The sequence below is a fragment of the Neocloeon triangulifer genome, unplaced genomic scaffold (assembly GCF_031216515.1).
Source record: "Neocloeon triangulifer isolate White Clay Creek 2 clone unplaced genomic scaffold, ASM3121651v1 ptg000022l, whole genome shotgun sequence".
Lineage (NCBI taxonomy): Eukaryota > Metazoa > Arthropoda > Insecta > Ephemeroptera > Baetidae > Neocloeon > Neocloeon triangulifer.
Genome location: NW_026775562.1, coordinates 6,271,885 through 6,290,455, shown reverse-complemented (window position 1 = coordinate 6,290,455; position 18,571 = coordinate 6,271,885). Strand labels below are relative to the sequence as shown.

The 18,571-nt window shown below is 37.6% G+C and overlaps 2 protein-coding genes across 2 annotated transcripts in view; one reads left to right on the top strand and one right to left on the bottom strand.

Annotated features, from left to right (window-relative positions):
* The window catches only part of LOC132204559 (cyclic nucleotide-gated cation channel subunit A), a 75,056-nt gene that overhangs the window by 30,360 nt on the left and 26,125 nt on the right, over window positions 1-18,571 (bottom strand). The window lies entirely within an intron of this gene.
* Window positions 15,096-18,335, top strand: LOC132204482 (acidic mammalian chitinase-like). The gene is made up of 9 exons (XM_059633005.1): window positions 15,096-15,120; window positions 16,201-16,314; window positions 16,375-16,545; window positions 16,780-17,012; window positions 17,064-17,191; window positions 17,248-17,365; window positions 17,649-17,834; window positions 17,894-18,019; window positions 18,080-18,335. Exons 2-9 carry the CDS (start codon window positions 16,248-16,250, stop codon window positions 18,209-18,211), a joined length of 1,161 nt encoding a protein of 386 aa, XP_059488988.1. The 5' UTR covers window positions 15,096-15,120; window positions 16,201-16,247; the 3' UTR covers window positions 18,212-18,335.

Genomic DNA, 18,571 nt, shown 5'->3' with positions numbered 1-18,571 from the left:
ATGCTCTAGAAACCCCTGTGCTTTATTTATCCTTATATAGACAACAGACGATGATTTTAAAAAATTGTCCTAGCACCTTCAGACCCATATTTCAGATCACCTTTCAAATCAAGCTATAGAAACCCCTGTGTTTTATTTATCCTTATATAGACAACAGTCGATGATTTTGAAAAATTGTCCTGGCTCCTTAAGACCCATATTTCAGACCACCTTTCAAATCAAGCTCTAGAAACCCCTGTGCTCTATTTATCCTTATATAGACAACAGTCGATGATTTTGAAAAATTGTCCTGGCTCTTTAAGACCCATATTACAGACCACCTTTCAAATCATGCTCTAGAAACCCCGAGCTTTAGTCATCCATATATAGAAAACAGTCGATGATTTTGAAAAATTGTCCTGGCTCCTTAAGACCCATATTTCAGACCTCCATTCAAATCAAGCTCTAGAAACCCCTGTGCTTTAGTCATCCTTATATAGACAACAGTCGATGATTTTGAAAAATTGTCCTGGCTCCTTAAGACCCATTTTTCAGACCACCTTTCAAATCAAGATCTAGAAACCCCTGTGCTTTATTTATCCTTATATAGACAACAGTCGATGATTTAAAAAAATTGTCCTAGCACCTTAAGACCCATATTTCTGACCTCCTTTCAAATCAAGCTCTAGAAAACCCTGTGCTTTATTTATCCTTATATAGACAACAGTCGATGATTTTGAAAAATTGTCCTGGCTCCTTAAGACCCATATTTCAGACCTCCTTTCAAATCAAGCTCTAGAAACCCCTGTGCTCTATTTATCCTTATATAGACAACAGTCGATGATTTTGAAAAATTGTCCTGGCTCCTTAAGACCCATATTACAGACCACCTTTCAAATCATGCTCTAGAAACCCCGAGCTTTAGTCATCCATATATAGAAAACAGTCGATGATTTTGAAAAATTGTCCTGGCTCCTTAAGACCCATATTTCAGACCTCCATTCAAATCAAGCTCTAGAAACCCCTGTGCTTTAGTCATCCTTATATAGACAACAGTCGATGATTTTGAAAAATTGTCCTGGCTCCTTAAGACCCATTTTTCAGACCACCTTTCAAATCAAGATCTAGAAACCCCTGTGCTTTATTTATCCTTATATAGACAACAGTCGATGATTTAAAAAAATTGTCCTAGCACCTTAAGACCCATATTTCTGACCTCCTTTCAAATCAAGCTCTAGAAACCCCTGTGCTTTAATTTTCCTTTTATAGACAACAGTCGATGATTTTGAAAAATTGACCTGGCTCCTTAAGACCCATATTTCAGACCTCCTTGCAAAACAAGCTCTAGAAACCCCTGTGCTTTATTTATCCTTATATTGACAACAGTCGATGATTTTGAAAAATTGTCCTGACTCCTTAAGACCCATATTTCAGACCTCCTTTCAAAGCGTGCTCTAGAAACCCCTGTGCTTTAGTCATCCTTATATAGACAACAGTCGATGATTTTGAAAAATTGTCCTGGCTCCTAAAGACCCATATTTCAGACCACCTTTCAAATCAAGCTCTAGAAACCCCTGTGCTTTATTTAACCTTATATGGACAACAGTCGATGATTTTGAAAAATTGTCCTGGCTCCTTAAGTCCCATATTTCAGACCACCTTTCAAATCAAGCTCTAGAAACCCCTGTGCTCTATTTATCCTTATATAGACAACAGTCGATGATTTAAAAAAATTGTCCTAGCACCTTAAGACCCATATTTCAGACCACCTTTCAAATCAAGCTCTAGAAACCCCTGTGCTTTAGTCATCCTTATAAAGACAACAGTCGATGATTTTGAAAAATTGTCCTGGCTCCTTAAGACCCATATTACAGACCACCTTTCAAATCATGCTCTAGAAACCCCGAGCTTTAGTCATCCAAATATAGAAAACAGTCGATGATTTTGAAAAATTGTCCTGGCTCCTTAAGACCCATTTTTCAGACCACCTTTCAAATCAAGATCTAGAAACCCCTGTGCTTTATTTATCCTTATATAGACAACAGTCGATGATTTAAAAAAATTGTCCTAGCACCTTAAGACCCATATTTCAGACCTCCTTTCAAATCAAGCTCTAGAAAACCCTGTGCTTTATTTATCCTTATATAGACAACAGTCGATGATTTTGAAAAATTGTCCTGGCTCCTTAAGACCCATATTTCAGACCACCTTTCAAATCAAGCTCTAGAAACCCCTGTGCTTTAATTTTCCTTATATAGACAACAGTCGATGATTTTGAAAAATTGACCTGGCTCCTTAAGACCCATATTTCAGACCTCCTTGCAAAACAAGCTCTAGAAACCCCTGTGCTCTATTTATCCTTATATTGACAACAGTCGATGATTTTGAAAAATTGTCCTGACTCCTTAAGACCCATATTTCAGACCTCCTTTCAAAGCGTGCTCTAGAAACCCCTGTGCTTTAGTCATCCTTATATAGACAACAGTCGATGATTTTGAAAAATTGTCCTGGCTCCTAAAGACCCATATTTCAGACCACCTTTCAAATCAAGCTCTAGAAACCCCTGTGCTTTATTTAACCTTATATGGACAACAGTCGATGATTTTGAAAAATTGTCCTGGCTCCTTAAGACCCATATTTCAGACCACCTTTCAAATCAAGCTCTAGAAACCCCTGTGCTCTATTTATCCTTATATAGACAACAGTCGATGATTTAAAAAAATTGTCCTAGCACCTTAAGACCCATATTTCAGACCACCTTTCAAATCAAGCTCTAGAAACCCCTGTGCTTTAGTCATCCTTATAAAGACAACAGTCGATGATTTTGAAAAATTGTCCTGGCTCCTTAAGACCCATATTACAGACCACCTTTCAAATCATGCTCTAGAAACCCCGAGCTTTAGTCATCCATATATAGAAAACAGTCGATGATTTTGAAAAATTGTCCTGACTCCTTAAGACCCATATTTCAGACCTCCTTTCAAATCAAGCTCTAGAAACCCCTGTGCTTTAGTCATCCTTATATAGACAACAGTCGATGATTTTGAAAAATTGTCCTGGCTCCTAAAGAACCATATTTCAGACCACCTTTCAAATCAAGCTCTAGAATCCCCTGTGCTTTATTTAACCTTATATAGACAACAGTCGATGATTTTGAAAAATTGTCCTGGCTCCTTAAGACCCATATTTCAGACCTCCTTTCAAAGCATGCTCTAGAAACCCCTGTGCTTTATTTATCCTTATATAGACAACAGACGATGATTTTAAAAAATTGTCCTAGCACCTTCAGACCCATATTTCAGATCACCTTTCAAATCAAGCTATAGAAACCCCTGTGTTTTATTTATCCTTATATAGACAACAGTCGATGATTTTGAAAAATTGTCCTGGCTCCTTAAGACCCATATTTCAGACCACCTTTCAAATCAAGCTCTAGAAACCCCTGTGCTCTATTTATCCTTATATAGACAACAGTCGATGATTTTGAAAAATTGTCCTGGCTCCTTAAGACCCATATTACAGACCACCTTTCAAATCATGCTCTAGAAACCCCGAGCTTTAGTCATCCATATATAGAAAACAGTCGATGATTTTGAAAAATTGTCCTGGCTCCTTAAGACCCATATTTCAGACCTCCTTTCAAATCAAGCTCTAGAAACCCCTGTGCTTTAGTCATCCTTATATAGACAACAGTCGATGATTTTGAAAAATTGTCCTGGCTCCTTAAGACCCATATTACAGACCACCTTTCAAATCATGCTCTAGAAACCCCGAGCTTTAGTCATCCTTATATAGACAACAGTCGATGATTTTGAAAAATTGTCCTGGCTCCTTAAGACCCATATTACAGACCACCTTTCAAATCAAGCTCTAGAAAACCCTGTGCTTTATTTATCCTTATATAGACAACAGTCGATGATTTTGAAAAATTGTCCTGGCTCCTTAAGACCCATATTTCTGACCACCTTTCAAATCAAGCTCTAGAAACCCCTGTGCTTTAGTTTTCCTTATATAGACAACAGTCGATGATTTTGAAAAATTGTCCTGGCTCCTTAAGACCCATATTTCAGACCACCTTTCAAATCAAGCTCTAAAAACCCCTGTGCTTTAGTTATCCTTATATAGACAACAGTCGATGATTTTGAAAAATTGTCCTGGCTCCTTAAGACCCATATTTCAGACCACCTTTCAAATCAAGCTCTAGAAACCCCTGTGCTTTAATTTTCCTTATATAGACAACAGTCGATGATTTTGAAAAATTGACCTGGCTCCTTAAGACCCATATTTCAGACCTCCTTGCAAAACAAGCTCTAGAAACCCCTGTGCTTTATTTATCCTTATATTGACAACAGTCGATGATTTTGAAAAATTGTCCTGACTCCTTAAGACCCATATTTCAGACCTCCTTTCAAAGCGTGCTCTAGAAACCCCTGTGCTTTAGTCATCCTTATATAGACAACAGTCGATGATTTTGAAAAATTGTCCTGGCTCCTAAAGACCCATATTTCAGACCACCTTTCAAATCAAGCTCTAGAAACCCCTGTGCTTTATTTAACCTTATATGGACAACAGTCGATGATTTTGAAAAATTGTCCTGGCTCCTTAAGACCCATATTTCAGACCACCTTTCAAATCAAGCTCTAGAAACCCCTGTGCTCTATTTATCCTTATATAGACAACAGTCGATGATTTAAAAAAATTGTCCTAGCACCTTAAGACCCATATTTCAGACCACCTTTCAAATCAAGCTCTAGAAACCCCTGTGCTTTAGTCATCCTTATAAAGACAACAGTCGATGATTTTGAAAAATTGTCCTGGCTCCTTAAGACCCATATTACAGACCACCTTTCAAATCATGCTCTAGAAACCCCGAGCTTTAGTCATCCATATATAGAAAACAGTCGATGATTTTGAAAAATTGTCCTGACTCCTTAAGACCCATATTTCAGACCTCCTTTCAAATCAAGCTCTAGAAACCCCTGTGCTTTAGTCATCCTTATATAGACAACAGTCGATGATTTTGAAAAATTGTCCTGGCTCCTAAAGAACCATATTTCAGACCACCTTTCAAATCAAGCTCTAGAATCCCCTGTGCTTTATTTAACCTTATATAGACAACAGTCGATGATTTTGAAAAATTGTCCTGGCTCCTTAAGACCCATATTTCAGACCTCCTTTCAAAGCATGCTCTAGAAACCCCTGTGCTTTATTTATCCTTATATAGACAACAGACGATGATTTTAAAAAATTGTCCTAGCACCTTCAGACCCATATTTCAGATCACCTTTCAAATCAAGCTATAGAAACCCCTGTGTTTTATTTATCCTTATATAGACAACAGTCGATGATTTTGAAAAATTGTCCTGGCTCCTTAAGACCCATATTTCAGACCACCTTTCAAATCAAGCTCTAGAAACCCCTGTGCTCTATTTATCCTTATATAGACAACAGTCGATGATTTTGAAAAATTGTCCTGGCTCCTTAAGACCCATATTACAGACCACCTTTCAAATCATGCTCTAGAAACCCCGAGCTTTAGTCATCCATATATAGAAAACAGTCGATGATTTTGAAAAATTGTCCTGGCTCCTTAAGACCCATATTTCAGACCTCCTTTCAAATCAAGCTCTAGAAACCCCTGTGCTTTAGTCATCCTTATATAGACAACAGTCGATGATTTTGAAAAATTGTCCTGGCTCCTTAAGACCCATATTACAGACCACCTTTCAAATCATGCTCTAGAAACCCCGAGCTTTAGTCATCCTTATATAGACAACAGTCGATGATTTTGAAAAATTGTCCTGGCTCCTTAAGACCCATATTACAGACCACCTTTCAAATCATGCTCTAGAAACCCCGAGCTTTAGTCATCCATATATAGAAAACAGTCGATGATTTTGAAAAATTGTCCTGGCTCCTTAAGACCCATATTTCAGACCACCTTTCAAATTGCTGTAGCTCGTACGGCCTTTGTAAAAGGCCTCAAATGTTCGAGGGCGGCCAGCGGCCGCTCTCCGGAAGGGAGAACGAGAGAGAGACGTGCGTTCAGTTCAAAGGGTAGAAAAGTTCTAATTTTATTTGGTTTGCAGTTGTACCAACCGTACAATATTTACATATGTATGTATGAAGTTACCAACATCACAACACCTCCCGCCTAAGATAAAAACAAGTTTTAATTTACGCACTTTAAGGAGAACTGTTGCATTTGGCGTTGGAGCAAGAAATTGATTAATTTGGAAACATTGTTACAAAATCACATTTACATCCATTCACAAGAATTACTCTTACTCAAAAACCTTTGAAAATTTGTTTACTAAATTGAGTTCCTTGATTAAACTCTGAAACTTATTCTCAGATTAGGAAATTTAATTTGAAACTTTAATTCATTTTACTTTCCTGAATTTTTAACTGAAATTTGGTTGTTTAAAACTGTATTTCTGCATTACTAATTTACTTGAATTTCGCTCAATCACTAAATTTTCAAATGAAAACCGAAAATGTTCCAGCACACTTGGCACGGTCTGAACTGCCAGTTGCTGTTCTCATCTTCTCCATGCTGGACACTCGGCTCCTCGTTTTACACCTCGGACTCTTTGTAGTCCGGTACTTCTAAGCGACCCCTGAGGAGATCCCCTCCACTCAGGTCGACGGCCCAAGGATGCGGTTGCACCCTTCGGGTCCCTCACATGATGGCCAGAGAAGGCGGCTGCCTCCTCCCGGCGTCTCAGGTGGACAGGGCGCCACACGCCTTCTGTCCGACGGCCTCCGATGTCTCGGCCGTTGGTGCTGGTGCACACCCCTTTCTCTTGGCAGCTACTTGTCCTGCTGCTCTTGACTGCTTTCTTGAGTCCCACTCTGGTTGAAGTCCTTTTCGAGGCGGGGCTTCCTTGCAGCTGACTGTGGTCTCGTCTTCTCCTTGGACCACCTTGTCGCTCCACAAGTTCCGCTCCAGACTCTTCTCCTTCCTTCCTCTTTCTTTTCTTTCTTCTTTTTACGGAACCTCTTTTTCTTTCTTGAGAGGCCCTCCTTCTTCACTGCCGTGTGTTTTCTTGGTGGCTACGTACAAGCAATCAGGTTATAGATTTTCTCAGGAATGGTGTGCTGCAAATCTAGTCATTTAATTACAACAACTTACTACCATTTTTTTTTTTCAAAACCTTTGAGAAAAAACCCTCTTTTTTTTTAAGGCAAAAGTCTCGAAGACTCCTTTTTGGCCTGAAATTCCTTCCTTCTGGCCCTTCAATTCTCACCTTAAACTTCACTAGATTATTTCCAGTCTCGAAGACACTGATGGTGGAAATAATATTCTGCGGCTAGTGTTTCACTTGTCAATGCTTTGCACCCTCTTTTTTTCTCACCACGTTTTCGGCTCGACTTGCTCACCACGTGCAGTGCTGATTTTTCGCAATCAGACGCGGAGACTTCTTCTTTTCCCTTTTAACCACTTGCCTTTTGCGCTGGGACGGCCTTGGTATCAGTGGTGCCGGACTGGTCCGCCTCCGGACACCTACCAAGCCAACTTCCGGTTGCCGCAACACGTGGCCTTCACGCGGATGACTGTCCACGCCGTCTTCTCGCTTCCGACGGTTCCTCTTCGTCGTCCTCTCCTCCTTCCGCCGCTAAGTTCGCCTCGTCGCCAATTTGCTGTAGCTCGTACGGCCTTTGTAAAAGGCCTCAAATGTTCGAGGGCGGCCAGCGGCCGCTCTCCGGAAGGGAGAACGAGAGAGAGACGTGCGTTCAGTTCAAAGGGTAGAAAAGTTCTAATTTTATTTGGTTTGCAGTTGTACCAACCGTACAATATTTACATATGTATGTATGAAGTTACCAACATCACAACACAAATCAAGCTCTAAAAACCCCTGTGCTTTAGTTATCCTTATATAGACAACAGTCGATGATTTTGAAAAATTGTCCTGGCTCCTTAAGACCCATATTTCAGACCTCCTTTCAAATCAAGCTCTAGAAACCCCTGTGCTTTAATTTTCCTTATATAGACAAGAATCGATGATTTTGAAAAATTGTCCTGGCTCCTTAAGACCCATATTTCAGACCACCTTTCAAATCAAGCTCTAGAAAACCCTGTGCTTTATTTATCCTTATATAGACAACAGTCGATGATTTTGAAAAATATTCCTGGCTCCTTAAGACCCATATTTCAGACCACCTTTCAAATCAAGCTCTAGAAACCTCTGTGCTTTATTTATCCTTATATAGACAACAGTCGATGATTTTGAAAAATTGTCCTGGCTCCTTAAGACCCATATTTCAGACCACCTTTCAAATCAAGCTCTAGAAACCCCGAGCTTTTGTCATCCATATATGGACAACAGTCGATGATTTTAAAAAATTGTCCTAGCACCTTAAGACCCATATTTCAGACCTCCTTTCAAATCAAGCTCTAGAAAACCCTGTGCTTTATTTATCCTTATATAGACAACAGTCGATGATTTTGAAAAATTGTCCTGGCTCCTTAAGACCCATATTTCTGACCACCTTTCAAATCAAGCTCTAGAAACCCCTGTGCTTTAGTTTTCCTTATATAGACAACAGTCGATGATTTTGAAAAATTGTCCTTGCTCCTTAAGACCCATATTTCAGACCACCTTTCAAATCAAGCTCTAAAAACCCCTGTGCTTTAGTTATCCTTATATAGACAACAGTCGATGATTTTGAAAAATTGTTCTGGCTCCTTAAGACCCATATTTCAGACCACCTTTCAAATCAAGCTCTAGAAACCCCTGTGCTTTAATTTTCCTTATATAGACAACAGTCGATGATTTTGAAAATTTGTCCTGGCTCCTTAAGACCCATATTTCAGACCTCCTTTCAAAACAAGCTCTAGAAACCCCTGTGCTTTATTTATCCTTATATTGACAACAGTCGATGATTTTGAAAAATTGTCCTGGCTCCTTAAGACCCATATTTCAGACCACCTTTCAAATCAAGCTCTAGAAACCCCTGTGCTTTAATTTTCCTTATATAGACAACAGTCGATGATTTTGAAAATTTGTCCTGGCTCCTTAAGACCCATATTTCAGACCTCCTTTCAAAACAAGCTCTAGAAACCCCTGTGCTTTATTTATCCTTATATTGACAACAGTCGATGATTTTGAAAAATTGTCCTGACTCCTTAAGACCCATATTTCAGACCTCCTTTCAAAGCATGCTCTAGAAACCCCTGTGCTTTAGTCATCCTTATATAGACAACAGTCGATGATTTTGAAAAATTGTCCTGGCTCCTAAAGACCCATATTTCAGACCACCTTTCAAATCAAGCTCTAGAAACCCCTGTGCTTTATTTATCCTTATATAGACAACAGACGATGATTTTAAAAAATTGTCCTAGCACCTTCAGACCCATATTTCAGATCACCTTTCAAATCAAGCTTTAGAAACCCCTGTGTTTTATTTATCCTTATATAGACAACAGTCGATGATTTTGAAAAATTGTCCTGGCTCCTTAAGACCCATATTTCAGACCACCTTTCAAATCAAGCTCTAGAAACCCCTGTGCTCTATTTATCCTTATATAGACAACAGTCGATGATTTTAAAAAATTGTCCTAGCACCTTAAGACCCATATTTCAGACCACCTTTCAAATCAAGCTCTAGAAACCCCTGTGCTTTAGTCATCCTTATATAGACAACAGTCGATAATTTTGAAAAATTGTCCTGGCTCCTTAAGACCCATTTTTCAGACCACCTTTCAAATCAAGCTCTAGAAACCCCTGTGCTTTATTTATCCTTATATAGACAACAGTCGATGATTTAAAAAACTTGTCCTAGCACCTTAAGACCCATATTTCAGACCTCCTTTTAAATCAAGCTCTAGAAAACCCTGTGCTTTATTTATCCTTATATAGACAACAGTCGATGATTTTGAAAAATTGTCCTGGCTCCTTAAGACCCATATTTTAGACCTCCTTTCAAAGCATGCTCTAGAAACCCCTGTGCTTTATTTATCCTTATATAGACAACAGTCGATGATTTTGAAAAATTGTCCTGGCTCCTTAAGACCCATATTTCAGTCCTCCTTTCAAATCAAGCTCTAGAAACCCCTGTGCTTTATTTATCCTTATATGGACAACAGTCGATGATTTTAAAAAATTGTCCTGGCTCCTTAAGACCCATATTTCAGACCTCCTTTCAAATCAAGCTCTAGAAACCCCTGTGCTTTATTTATCCTTATATAGACAACAGTCGATGATTTTGAAAAATTGTCCTGGGTTCTTAAGACCCATATTTCAGTCCTCCTTTCAAATCAAGCTCTAGAAACCCCTGTGCTTTATTTATCCTTATATAGACAACAGTCGATGATTTTGAAAAATTGTCGTGGCTCCTTAAGACCCATATTTCAGACCACCTTTCAAATCAAGCTCTAGAAAACCCTGTGCTTTATTTATCCTTATATAGACAACAGTTGATGAATTTGAAAAATTGTCCTGGCTCCTTAAGACCCATATTTCAGACCACCTTTCAAATCAAGCTCTAGAAACCCCTGTGCTTTATTTAACCTTATATAGACAACAGTCGATGATTTTGAAAAATTGTCCAAGCTCCTTAAGACCCATATTTCTGACCTCCTTTCAAAGCATGCTCTAGAAACCCCTGTGCTTTAGTTTTCCTTATATAGACAACAGTCGATGATTTTGAAAAATTGTCGTGGCTCCTTAAGACCCATATTTCAGACCACCTTTCAAATCAAGCTCTAAAAACCCCTGTGCTTTAGTTATCCTTATATAGACAACAGTCGATGATTTTGAAAAATTGTCCTGGCTCCTTAAGACCCATATTTCAGACCACCTTTCAAATCAAGCTCTAGAAACCCCTGTGCTTTATTTAACCTTATATAGACAACAGTCGATGATTTTGAAAAATTGTCCTGACTCCTTAAGACCCATATTTCAGACCTCCTTTCAAAGCATGCTCTAGAAACCCCTGTGCTTTAGTCATCCTTATATAGACAACAGTCGATGATTTTGAAAAATTGTCCTGGCTCCTAAAGACCCATATTTCAGACCACCTTTCAAATCAAGCTCTAGAAACCCCTGTGCTTTATTTAACCTTATATAGACAACAGTCGATGATTTTGAAAATTTGTCCAAGCTCCTTAAGACCCATATTTCAGACCTCCTTTCAAAGCATGCTCTAGAAACCCTTGTGCTTTAGTTTTCCTTATATAGACAACAGTCGATGATTTTGAAAAATTGTCCTGGCTCCTTAAGACCCATATTTCAGACCACCTTTCAAATCAAGCTCTAAAAACCCCTGTGCTTTAGTTATCCTTATATAGACAACAGTCGATGATTTTGAAAAATTGTCCTGGCTCCTTAAGACCCATATTTCAGACCTCCTTTCAAAACAAGCTCTAGAAACCCCTGTGCTTTATTTATCCTTATATTGACAACAGTCGATGATTTTGAAAAATTGTCCTGACTCCTTAAGACCCACATTTCAGACCTCCTTTCAAAGCATGCTCTAGAAACCCCTGTGCTTTAGTCATCCTTATATAGACAACAGTCGATGATTTTGAAAAATTGTCCTGGCTCCTAAAGACCCATATTTCAGACCACCTTTCAAATCAAGCTCTAGAAACCCCTGTGCTTTATTTAACCTTATATAGACAACAGTCGATGATTTTGAAAAAATTGTCCTGGCTCCTTAAGACCCATATTTCAGACCACCTTTCAATTCAAGCTCTAGAAACCCCTGTGCTTTAGTCATCCTTATATAGACAACAGTCGATGATTTTGAAAAATTGTCCCGGCTCCTTAAGACCCATATTTCAGACCTCCTTTCAAATCAAGCTCTAGAAAACCCTGTGCTTTAGTCATCCTTATATAGACAACAGTCGATGATTTTAAAATATTGTTCTAGCACCTTAAGACCCATATTTCAGACCTCCTTTCAAATCAAGCTCTAGAAAACCCTGTGCTTTATTTATCCTTATATAGACAACAGTCGATGATTTTGAAAAATTGTCCTGGCTCCTTAAGACCCATATTTCAGACCACCTTTCAAATCAAGCTCTAGAAACCCCGAGCTTTAGTCATCCATATATGGACAACAGTCGATGATTTAAAAAAATTGTCCTAGCACATTAAGACCCATATTTTAGACCTCCTTTCAAATCAAGCTCTAGAAACCCCTGTGCTTTAGTCATCCTTATATAGACAACAGTCGATGATTTTGAAAAATTGTCCTGGCTCCTAAAGACCCATATTTCAGACCACCTTTCAAAGCATGCTCTAGAAACCCCTGTGCTTTATTTAACCTTATATAGACAACAGTCGATGATTTTGAAAAATTGTCCTGGCTCCTTAAGACCCATATTTCAGACCTCCTTTCAAAGCATGCTCTAGAAACCCCTGTGCTTCATTTATCCTTATATAGACAACAGACGATGATTTTAATAAATTGTCCTAGCACCTTAAGACCCATATTTCAGATCACCTTTCAAATCAAGCTATAGAAACCCCTGTGTTTTATTTATCCTTATATAGACAACAGTCGATGATTTTGAAAAATTGTCCTGGCTCCTTAAGACCCATTTTTCAGACCACCTTTCAAATCAAGCTCTAGAAACCCTTGTGCTTTATTTATCCTTATATAGACAACAGTCGATGATTTTGAAAAATTGTCCTGGCACCTTAAGACCCATATTTCAGACCTCCTTTCAAATCAAGCTCTAGAAAACCCTGTGCTTTATTTATCCTTATATAGACAACAGTCGATGATTTTGAAAAATTGTCCTGGCTCCTTAAGACCCATATTTCAGACCACCTTTCAAATCAAGCTCTAGAAACCCCTGTGCTTTATTTATCCTTATATAGACAACAGTCGATGATTTTGAAAAATTGTCCTGGCTCCTTAAGACCCAAATTTCAGACCACCTTTCAAATCAAGCTCTAGAAACCCCGAGCTTTAGTCATCCTTATATAGACAACAGTCGATGATTTTAAAATATTGTCCTAGCACCTTAAGACCCATATTTCAGACCTCCTTTCAAATCAAGCTCTAGAAAACCCTGTGCTTTATTTATCCTTATATAGACAACAGTCGATGATTTTGAAAAATTGACCTGGCTCCTTAAGACCCATATTTCAGACCACCTTTCAAATCAAGCTCTAGAAACCCCCAGCTTTAGTCATCCTTATATAGACAACAGTCGATGATTTTGAAAAATTGTCCTGGCTCCTTAAGACCCATATTTTAGACCTCCTTTCAAAGCATGCTCTAGAAACCCCTGCGCTTTATTTATCCTTATATAGACAACAGTCGATGATTTTGAAAAATTGTCCTGGCTCCTTAAGACCCATATTTCAGACCTCCTTTCAAATCAAGCTCTAGAAACCCCTGTGCTTTATTTATCCTTATATAGACAACAGTCGATGATTTTGAAAAATTGTCCTGGCTCCTTAAGACCCATATTTCAGTCCTCCTTTCAAATCAAGCTCTAGAAACCCCTGTGCTTTATTTATCCTTATATGGACAACAGTCGATGATTTTAAAAAATTGTCCTGGCTCCTTAAGACCCATATTTCAGACCTCCTTTCAAATCAAGCTCTAGAAACCCCTGTGCTTTATTTATCCTTATATAGACAACAGTCGATGATTTTGAAAAATTGTCCTGGCTCCTTAAGACCCATATTTCAGTCCTCCTTTCAAATCAAGCTCTAGAAACCCCTGTGCTTTATTTATCCTTATATAGACAACAGTCGATGATTTTGAAAAATTGTCGTGGCTCCTTAAGACCCATATTTCAGACCACCTTTCAAATCAAGCTCTAGAAAACCCTGTGCTTTATTTATCCTTATATAGACAACAGTTGATGATTTTGAAAAATTGTCCTGGCTCCTTAAGACCCATATTTCAGACCACCTTTCAAATCAAGCTATAGAAACCCCTGTGCTTTATTTATCTTTATATAGACAACAGTCGATGATTTTGAAAAATTGTCCTGGCTCCTTAAGACCCATATTTCAGACCACCTTTCAAATCAAGCTCTAGAAAACCCTGTGCTTTATTTATCCTTATATAGACAACAGTCGATGATTTTGAAAAATTGTCCTGGCTCCTTAAGACCCATATTTCAGACCTCCTTTCAAATCAAGCTCTAGAAACCTCAAGTAGACGTTTATGCTTGCAACACACACAATTTACTCGTAGACGTGCAGCCCTGGTATTTCACTGTTATGAACAGCCTATCAATTTGATAAGAGATTTTCTTACGTTTAAAGCATTAATGAGTTGGGAAGATTTTATTTCGAACCATGATAAATTCCTAGTACCTGGGCAAAAAATTTTTCAAGCAAATGTAAAAAGGTTGTAAAAATATGGTCAATTTGCTAGTGGTAACTCAATTGCGAATTCTATGCTCCTTCAATGAGGCAAATTATTGTTAGGAGATGCAGTGTCTAGGCTGACTAGTTTTATTATTATTAAATAACCACTTGTTAAATTTGAAGCTAATTTCGAATTATAAGAGTGTTCATTTATCAGACCATTTTTATGATTTCACATTTAATCCTAAATCAGAGACCAATCTCCTAACTATAATTTGCCTCATTGAAGGAACGTCGAATTCGCAATTGAGTTACCACTGGCAAACTGTTCTTATTTTTACTTTACATTTCCTTGTAAAATTTTTTGCCCAGGCTTTAGGAATTTTTCATGGCTCAAAATAAAATCTTCCCCACTCATTAATGCATCAAACGTAAGAAAATCTCTTTTCAAATTGATACGCTGTTCATATAACAGTGAAATACCGGGGCAGCACGTCTCTATGAGCGAATTGTGTGTGTTGTAAGCATAAACGTCTACTTTCTCTAATTACACTACTTTTGGAGCAAATTAAGTTTCCACAAGTGTGGAGTGTATTTTGACCAGTCCAATTACAAAGGGATCAAATAATGCAATTTTCGCATGGCCGCGTTCACGTCCTTGGCTTTACTGCAATCGCCAATGTCGTCCTCTCCGATATCGATTTCCGCGCCATGTTTGTCGAGCACTTAGCTCGAACTGCTCTTAATTGCGACAATTATTATTTCAAAAGAGCACCTCGACGTGACGATGCCAAGAGAGACCACTTGCAAATAACAGGGCGCTACATGCACAGAGTTAGCGTCACTGAAAATTCCGGTAACAAACTTTTTATTTAGAATTGAGATTTCTTTTTTACATCTGTAGGTGTCATGGATTAAAAAATTATAATTAGTCTTTGCTAAAATCATCTAACTAGTTATTACCTTTGAGCAAGTGGTATATATTAAAAAGTAGTTCTACAATTACATTTTTGCAAAAAAGAAAGTTTTATATCTTCAAAAAAAGTATCCTTGGCTTGAATTGTCATCTCCTCAAGTGTCAAATTTTCTTGGCTTTAAAGAAATAAACTGGGAAAATTCTGTTAATTTATTTAATTTCATTCCTTGAGTGAAACTTGTAGGTTGAGTTAAGGATTTGTGTACTTGTTACATTAATTAATTGGAGCAAAGATTTACTTGTAACTGTAGAAAAAGCCATAAATAATACGCAAACTCATAGGCGATTTAATTAAATTTCCAAATGAATTCTTTTCAATTAAGATATTCAGAAATCATTTTATAAAATATGGAAAAAAACTAATAGACGTTTAAAAAATTAATTTCGTGCAAAAGATAGTTTCCCTTCCATAAAATAGTGGAAACTATTAATTATATTATTATTTATTCCTCTCAATCCATACAAAGATGTAAAATTTGAATAGAGAAGAAAGGGTTTGCAACTAGCAGATGTCTTCTAAAACGCCCGAATACCCAAAGAAACTCGGCCGCCGTTGTAAACCCGTTCAGGTATTAGAAAATATTATTGCAAAACCTTTTAGTTTCAGCCTAGCAACTGTCCGGCAATAAATCATTACTTTGAGTTTATAAATTTTCACCTCCATCATTGTCAAATATTTATGTGCCACTCGTAAATCTAGTCTGGGGTTTGGAACAAAATCGCAATAATTTCGAAACTCCCTGTTGGACTGAACATATGAGAAGGGCCGAACCGGATGGACCATGCAGTGGAACGAAGCCCACAAGTAATTTTTAAAATGATTTATTGCGCCGCTGCGCTGGTCATTCATTGCAAGGTTTTGCAATTTAGAAATTACTATCGCACAATCTTTTAGTTTAACCTTGCAATAATTATTACTTTGCGTTTTCCAACTTTCACCTCAATCACTCGGAAAAACAGGAAACTCGAGCATATATAAGCGGACTGCTGGTCTCTTTCTGTACAAGATGCTCCGACGCGCCTACGTAACTTTGGCAATTTTGCTAGCCATTTCTTCGTTGGCTTCAGCCCAGAGTGAGTCTCTTTTCCGCTTTCTTTTCTTCAAGATAAACTGAAATTTTATAAATCTTGAAGAGAAAGTCGTTTGCTACTACAGTAGCTGGGCCAATTACCGAACAGGCAATGGTCAGTTCAACGCCACCAACATTGACCCTTTTCTGTGCACGCACCTCATCTACGCTTTCATTGGCGCCAATACGGACGGCACTGTAAAGATTCTCGATTCTTGGAACGATGTCACACTAAGCAAGTTTAAATTTATTTAAATATTTGGCTTTAAAATTAAATTTTATTTCAAATGTTGCATGAACTACATATTTTTTAAAATGACAATTTTGATAACTTTAAAATTGCAAAACTTATTATTAATTTTGCTTAATTAACCAAATTGTTGTTATTTAATAGCAAAAAATTCTCAAAGCTATCTCATGCAAATAGATTGATAGATTCATGATATTTGATTTTGATTGCAAATTCCAGACGGATACAAAGATTTCAACAATTTGCGATCAAAAAACGCGAATTTAAAGACGCTTGTTGCGCTGGGAGGGTGGAACGCAGGATCTGCAACCTACTCAAACATTTGCAATAACGTCGCCCTGCGTACAGCATTCGTGACCAATTTGTACAACTTTGTTGTCAAGTGGGGATTCAACGGGCTTGATATCGACTGGGAATATCCGGCGCAGAGAGGTGGAATCGCCGCCGATAAAGTTGAAATTTTCCTTGAAATTTAAAAACATCTGAAATAAAATTTAAAACAGGCAAATTTTGCATCCTTGGTCAGAGAGCTCAGGGCTAAGTTCTCGCCGGCCAAACTGCTTTTGAGCGCTGCCGTTTCTGCAGGCATCAACAGTTACAGCACTACATATGATTTGCCATCTCTCGCCGCGTTAGTTATGATCTTTTTTAAAATTCTTAATTCAAAAAAGATTTATATTTATACAGAAATCTGGATTTCATCAATTTGATGACGTACGATTTCCACTCCTCTGCAGAAGGAAAAACTGGAGAGAATTCGCCTCTGTACGCCGCTTCAATCGATACTGACAAAACTATGAATTCGGTAAGACAGACTAATTTTTATATCAGATTTCAAAGAGACATTTCTAATATTTAAACAAAGAAAATAGAGCCCCATTTTAGAAGAATTATAGTTACCCTAATTTAGATTAAGCCTAATTGATTTGATAATTTTAATTTATCTTTTAAAAAGATAAAAATTATAATTCACAATTTTATTTACAGTTTTTAAAATGAATATTATTTATTATTATATAGAATTATATAATTTCCAATGGATATTTTAATAAAATGTATCAAATGCGTGTTGAAATTGAAATTTCCAGGACGCTACGGTCCAATACTGGATTAGACAGGGCGTGGATAAGATGAAAATCGTGCTCGGAGTGCCCCTTTACGGCCGATCGTTCACCCTGAAAAGCGCGACCTCGAACGGTTTGGGCGCCGCGACTGTCGGTGCTGGCGTTGCAGGAGGCTGGTCGAAAGAAGCGGGACTTTTAATGTATTGGGAGGTTCGGAATGCAAGAAGTATAAACAAAGCACAATCATTTCAAAAATTCCTTTTGGACAGATCTGCTACTATCAGATGAGCTTAACCGGATGGACCGTCCAGTGGAACGTAGCCCAACAAGTACCCTACGCGTTCAGAAGTACCCTTTGGGTCGGCTACGAGAACAAACAGTCGGTCATGGTGAAGGTGGAAAATCAGAAAACTTTAAAAATTTTGATATTTTAAAAGTTATCTTCTTGAAAAAAGGGCAAATACGCAAAGGACAACGGTCTGGGCGGAGTCATGGTCTGGGCTATGGACTATGAAGATTTTCGCAACTTATGTGGCGGAGGAAAATTCCCGCTCATCTCGGCTCTTAAGGCAAATTTCATTGCTTGATTTGAGACTATTTTATTTCATTGGGATGATTTGATTTATTATTGCAATTGATGAATTGGCTATTCTTGTTTAATTTTATTGAGTATCATGTAATGGAATAAGAAAATTTGACAATAAAAACAGAATATTATTTAATTATGCACATCATTATTTAGAGTATGTATATGAAAGAAAAAAAAATAATATAATTAATTATTATGACAAACTTATATCAGATTGAGAAGATACTATTATGTTATTTCTTGAAATTTTATAAAAAAGACATTTACAAAATATAAATCAAAGATTTAAAAAAATTGATAATTGTTGCGAGGAATATATACACGGAATAATAAGAGTAGATTAAAATAGGCCATGTTA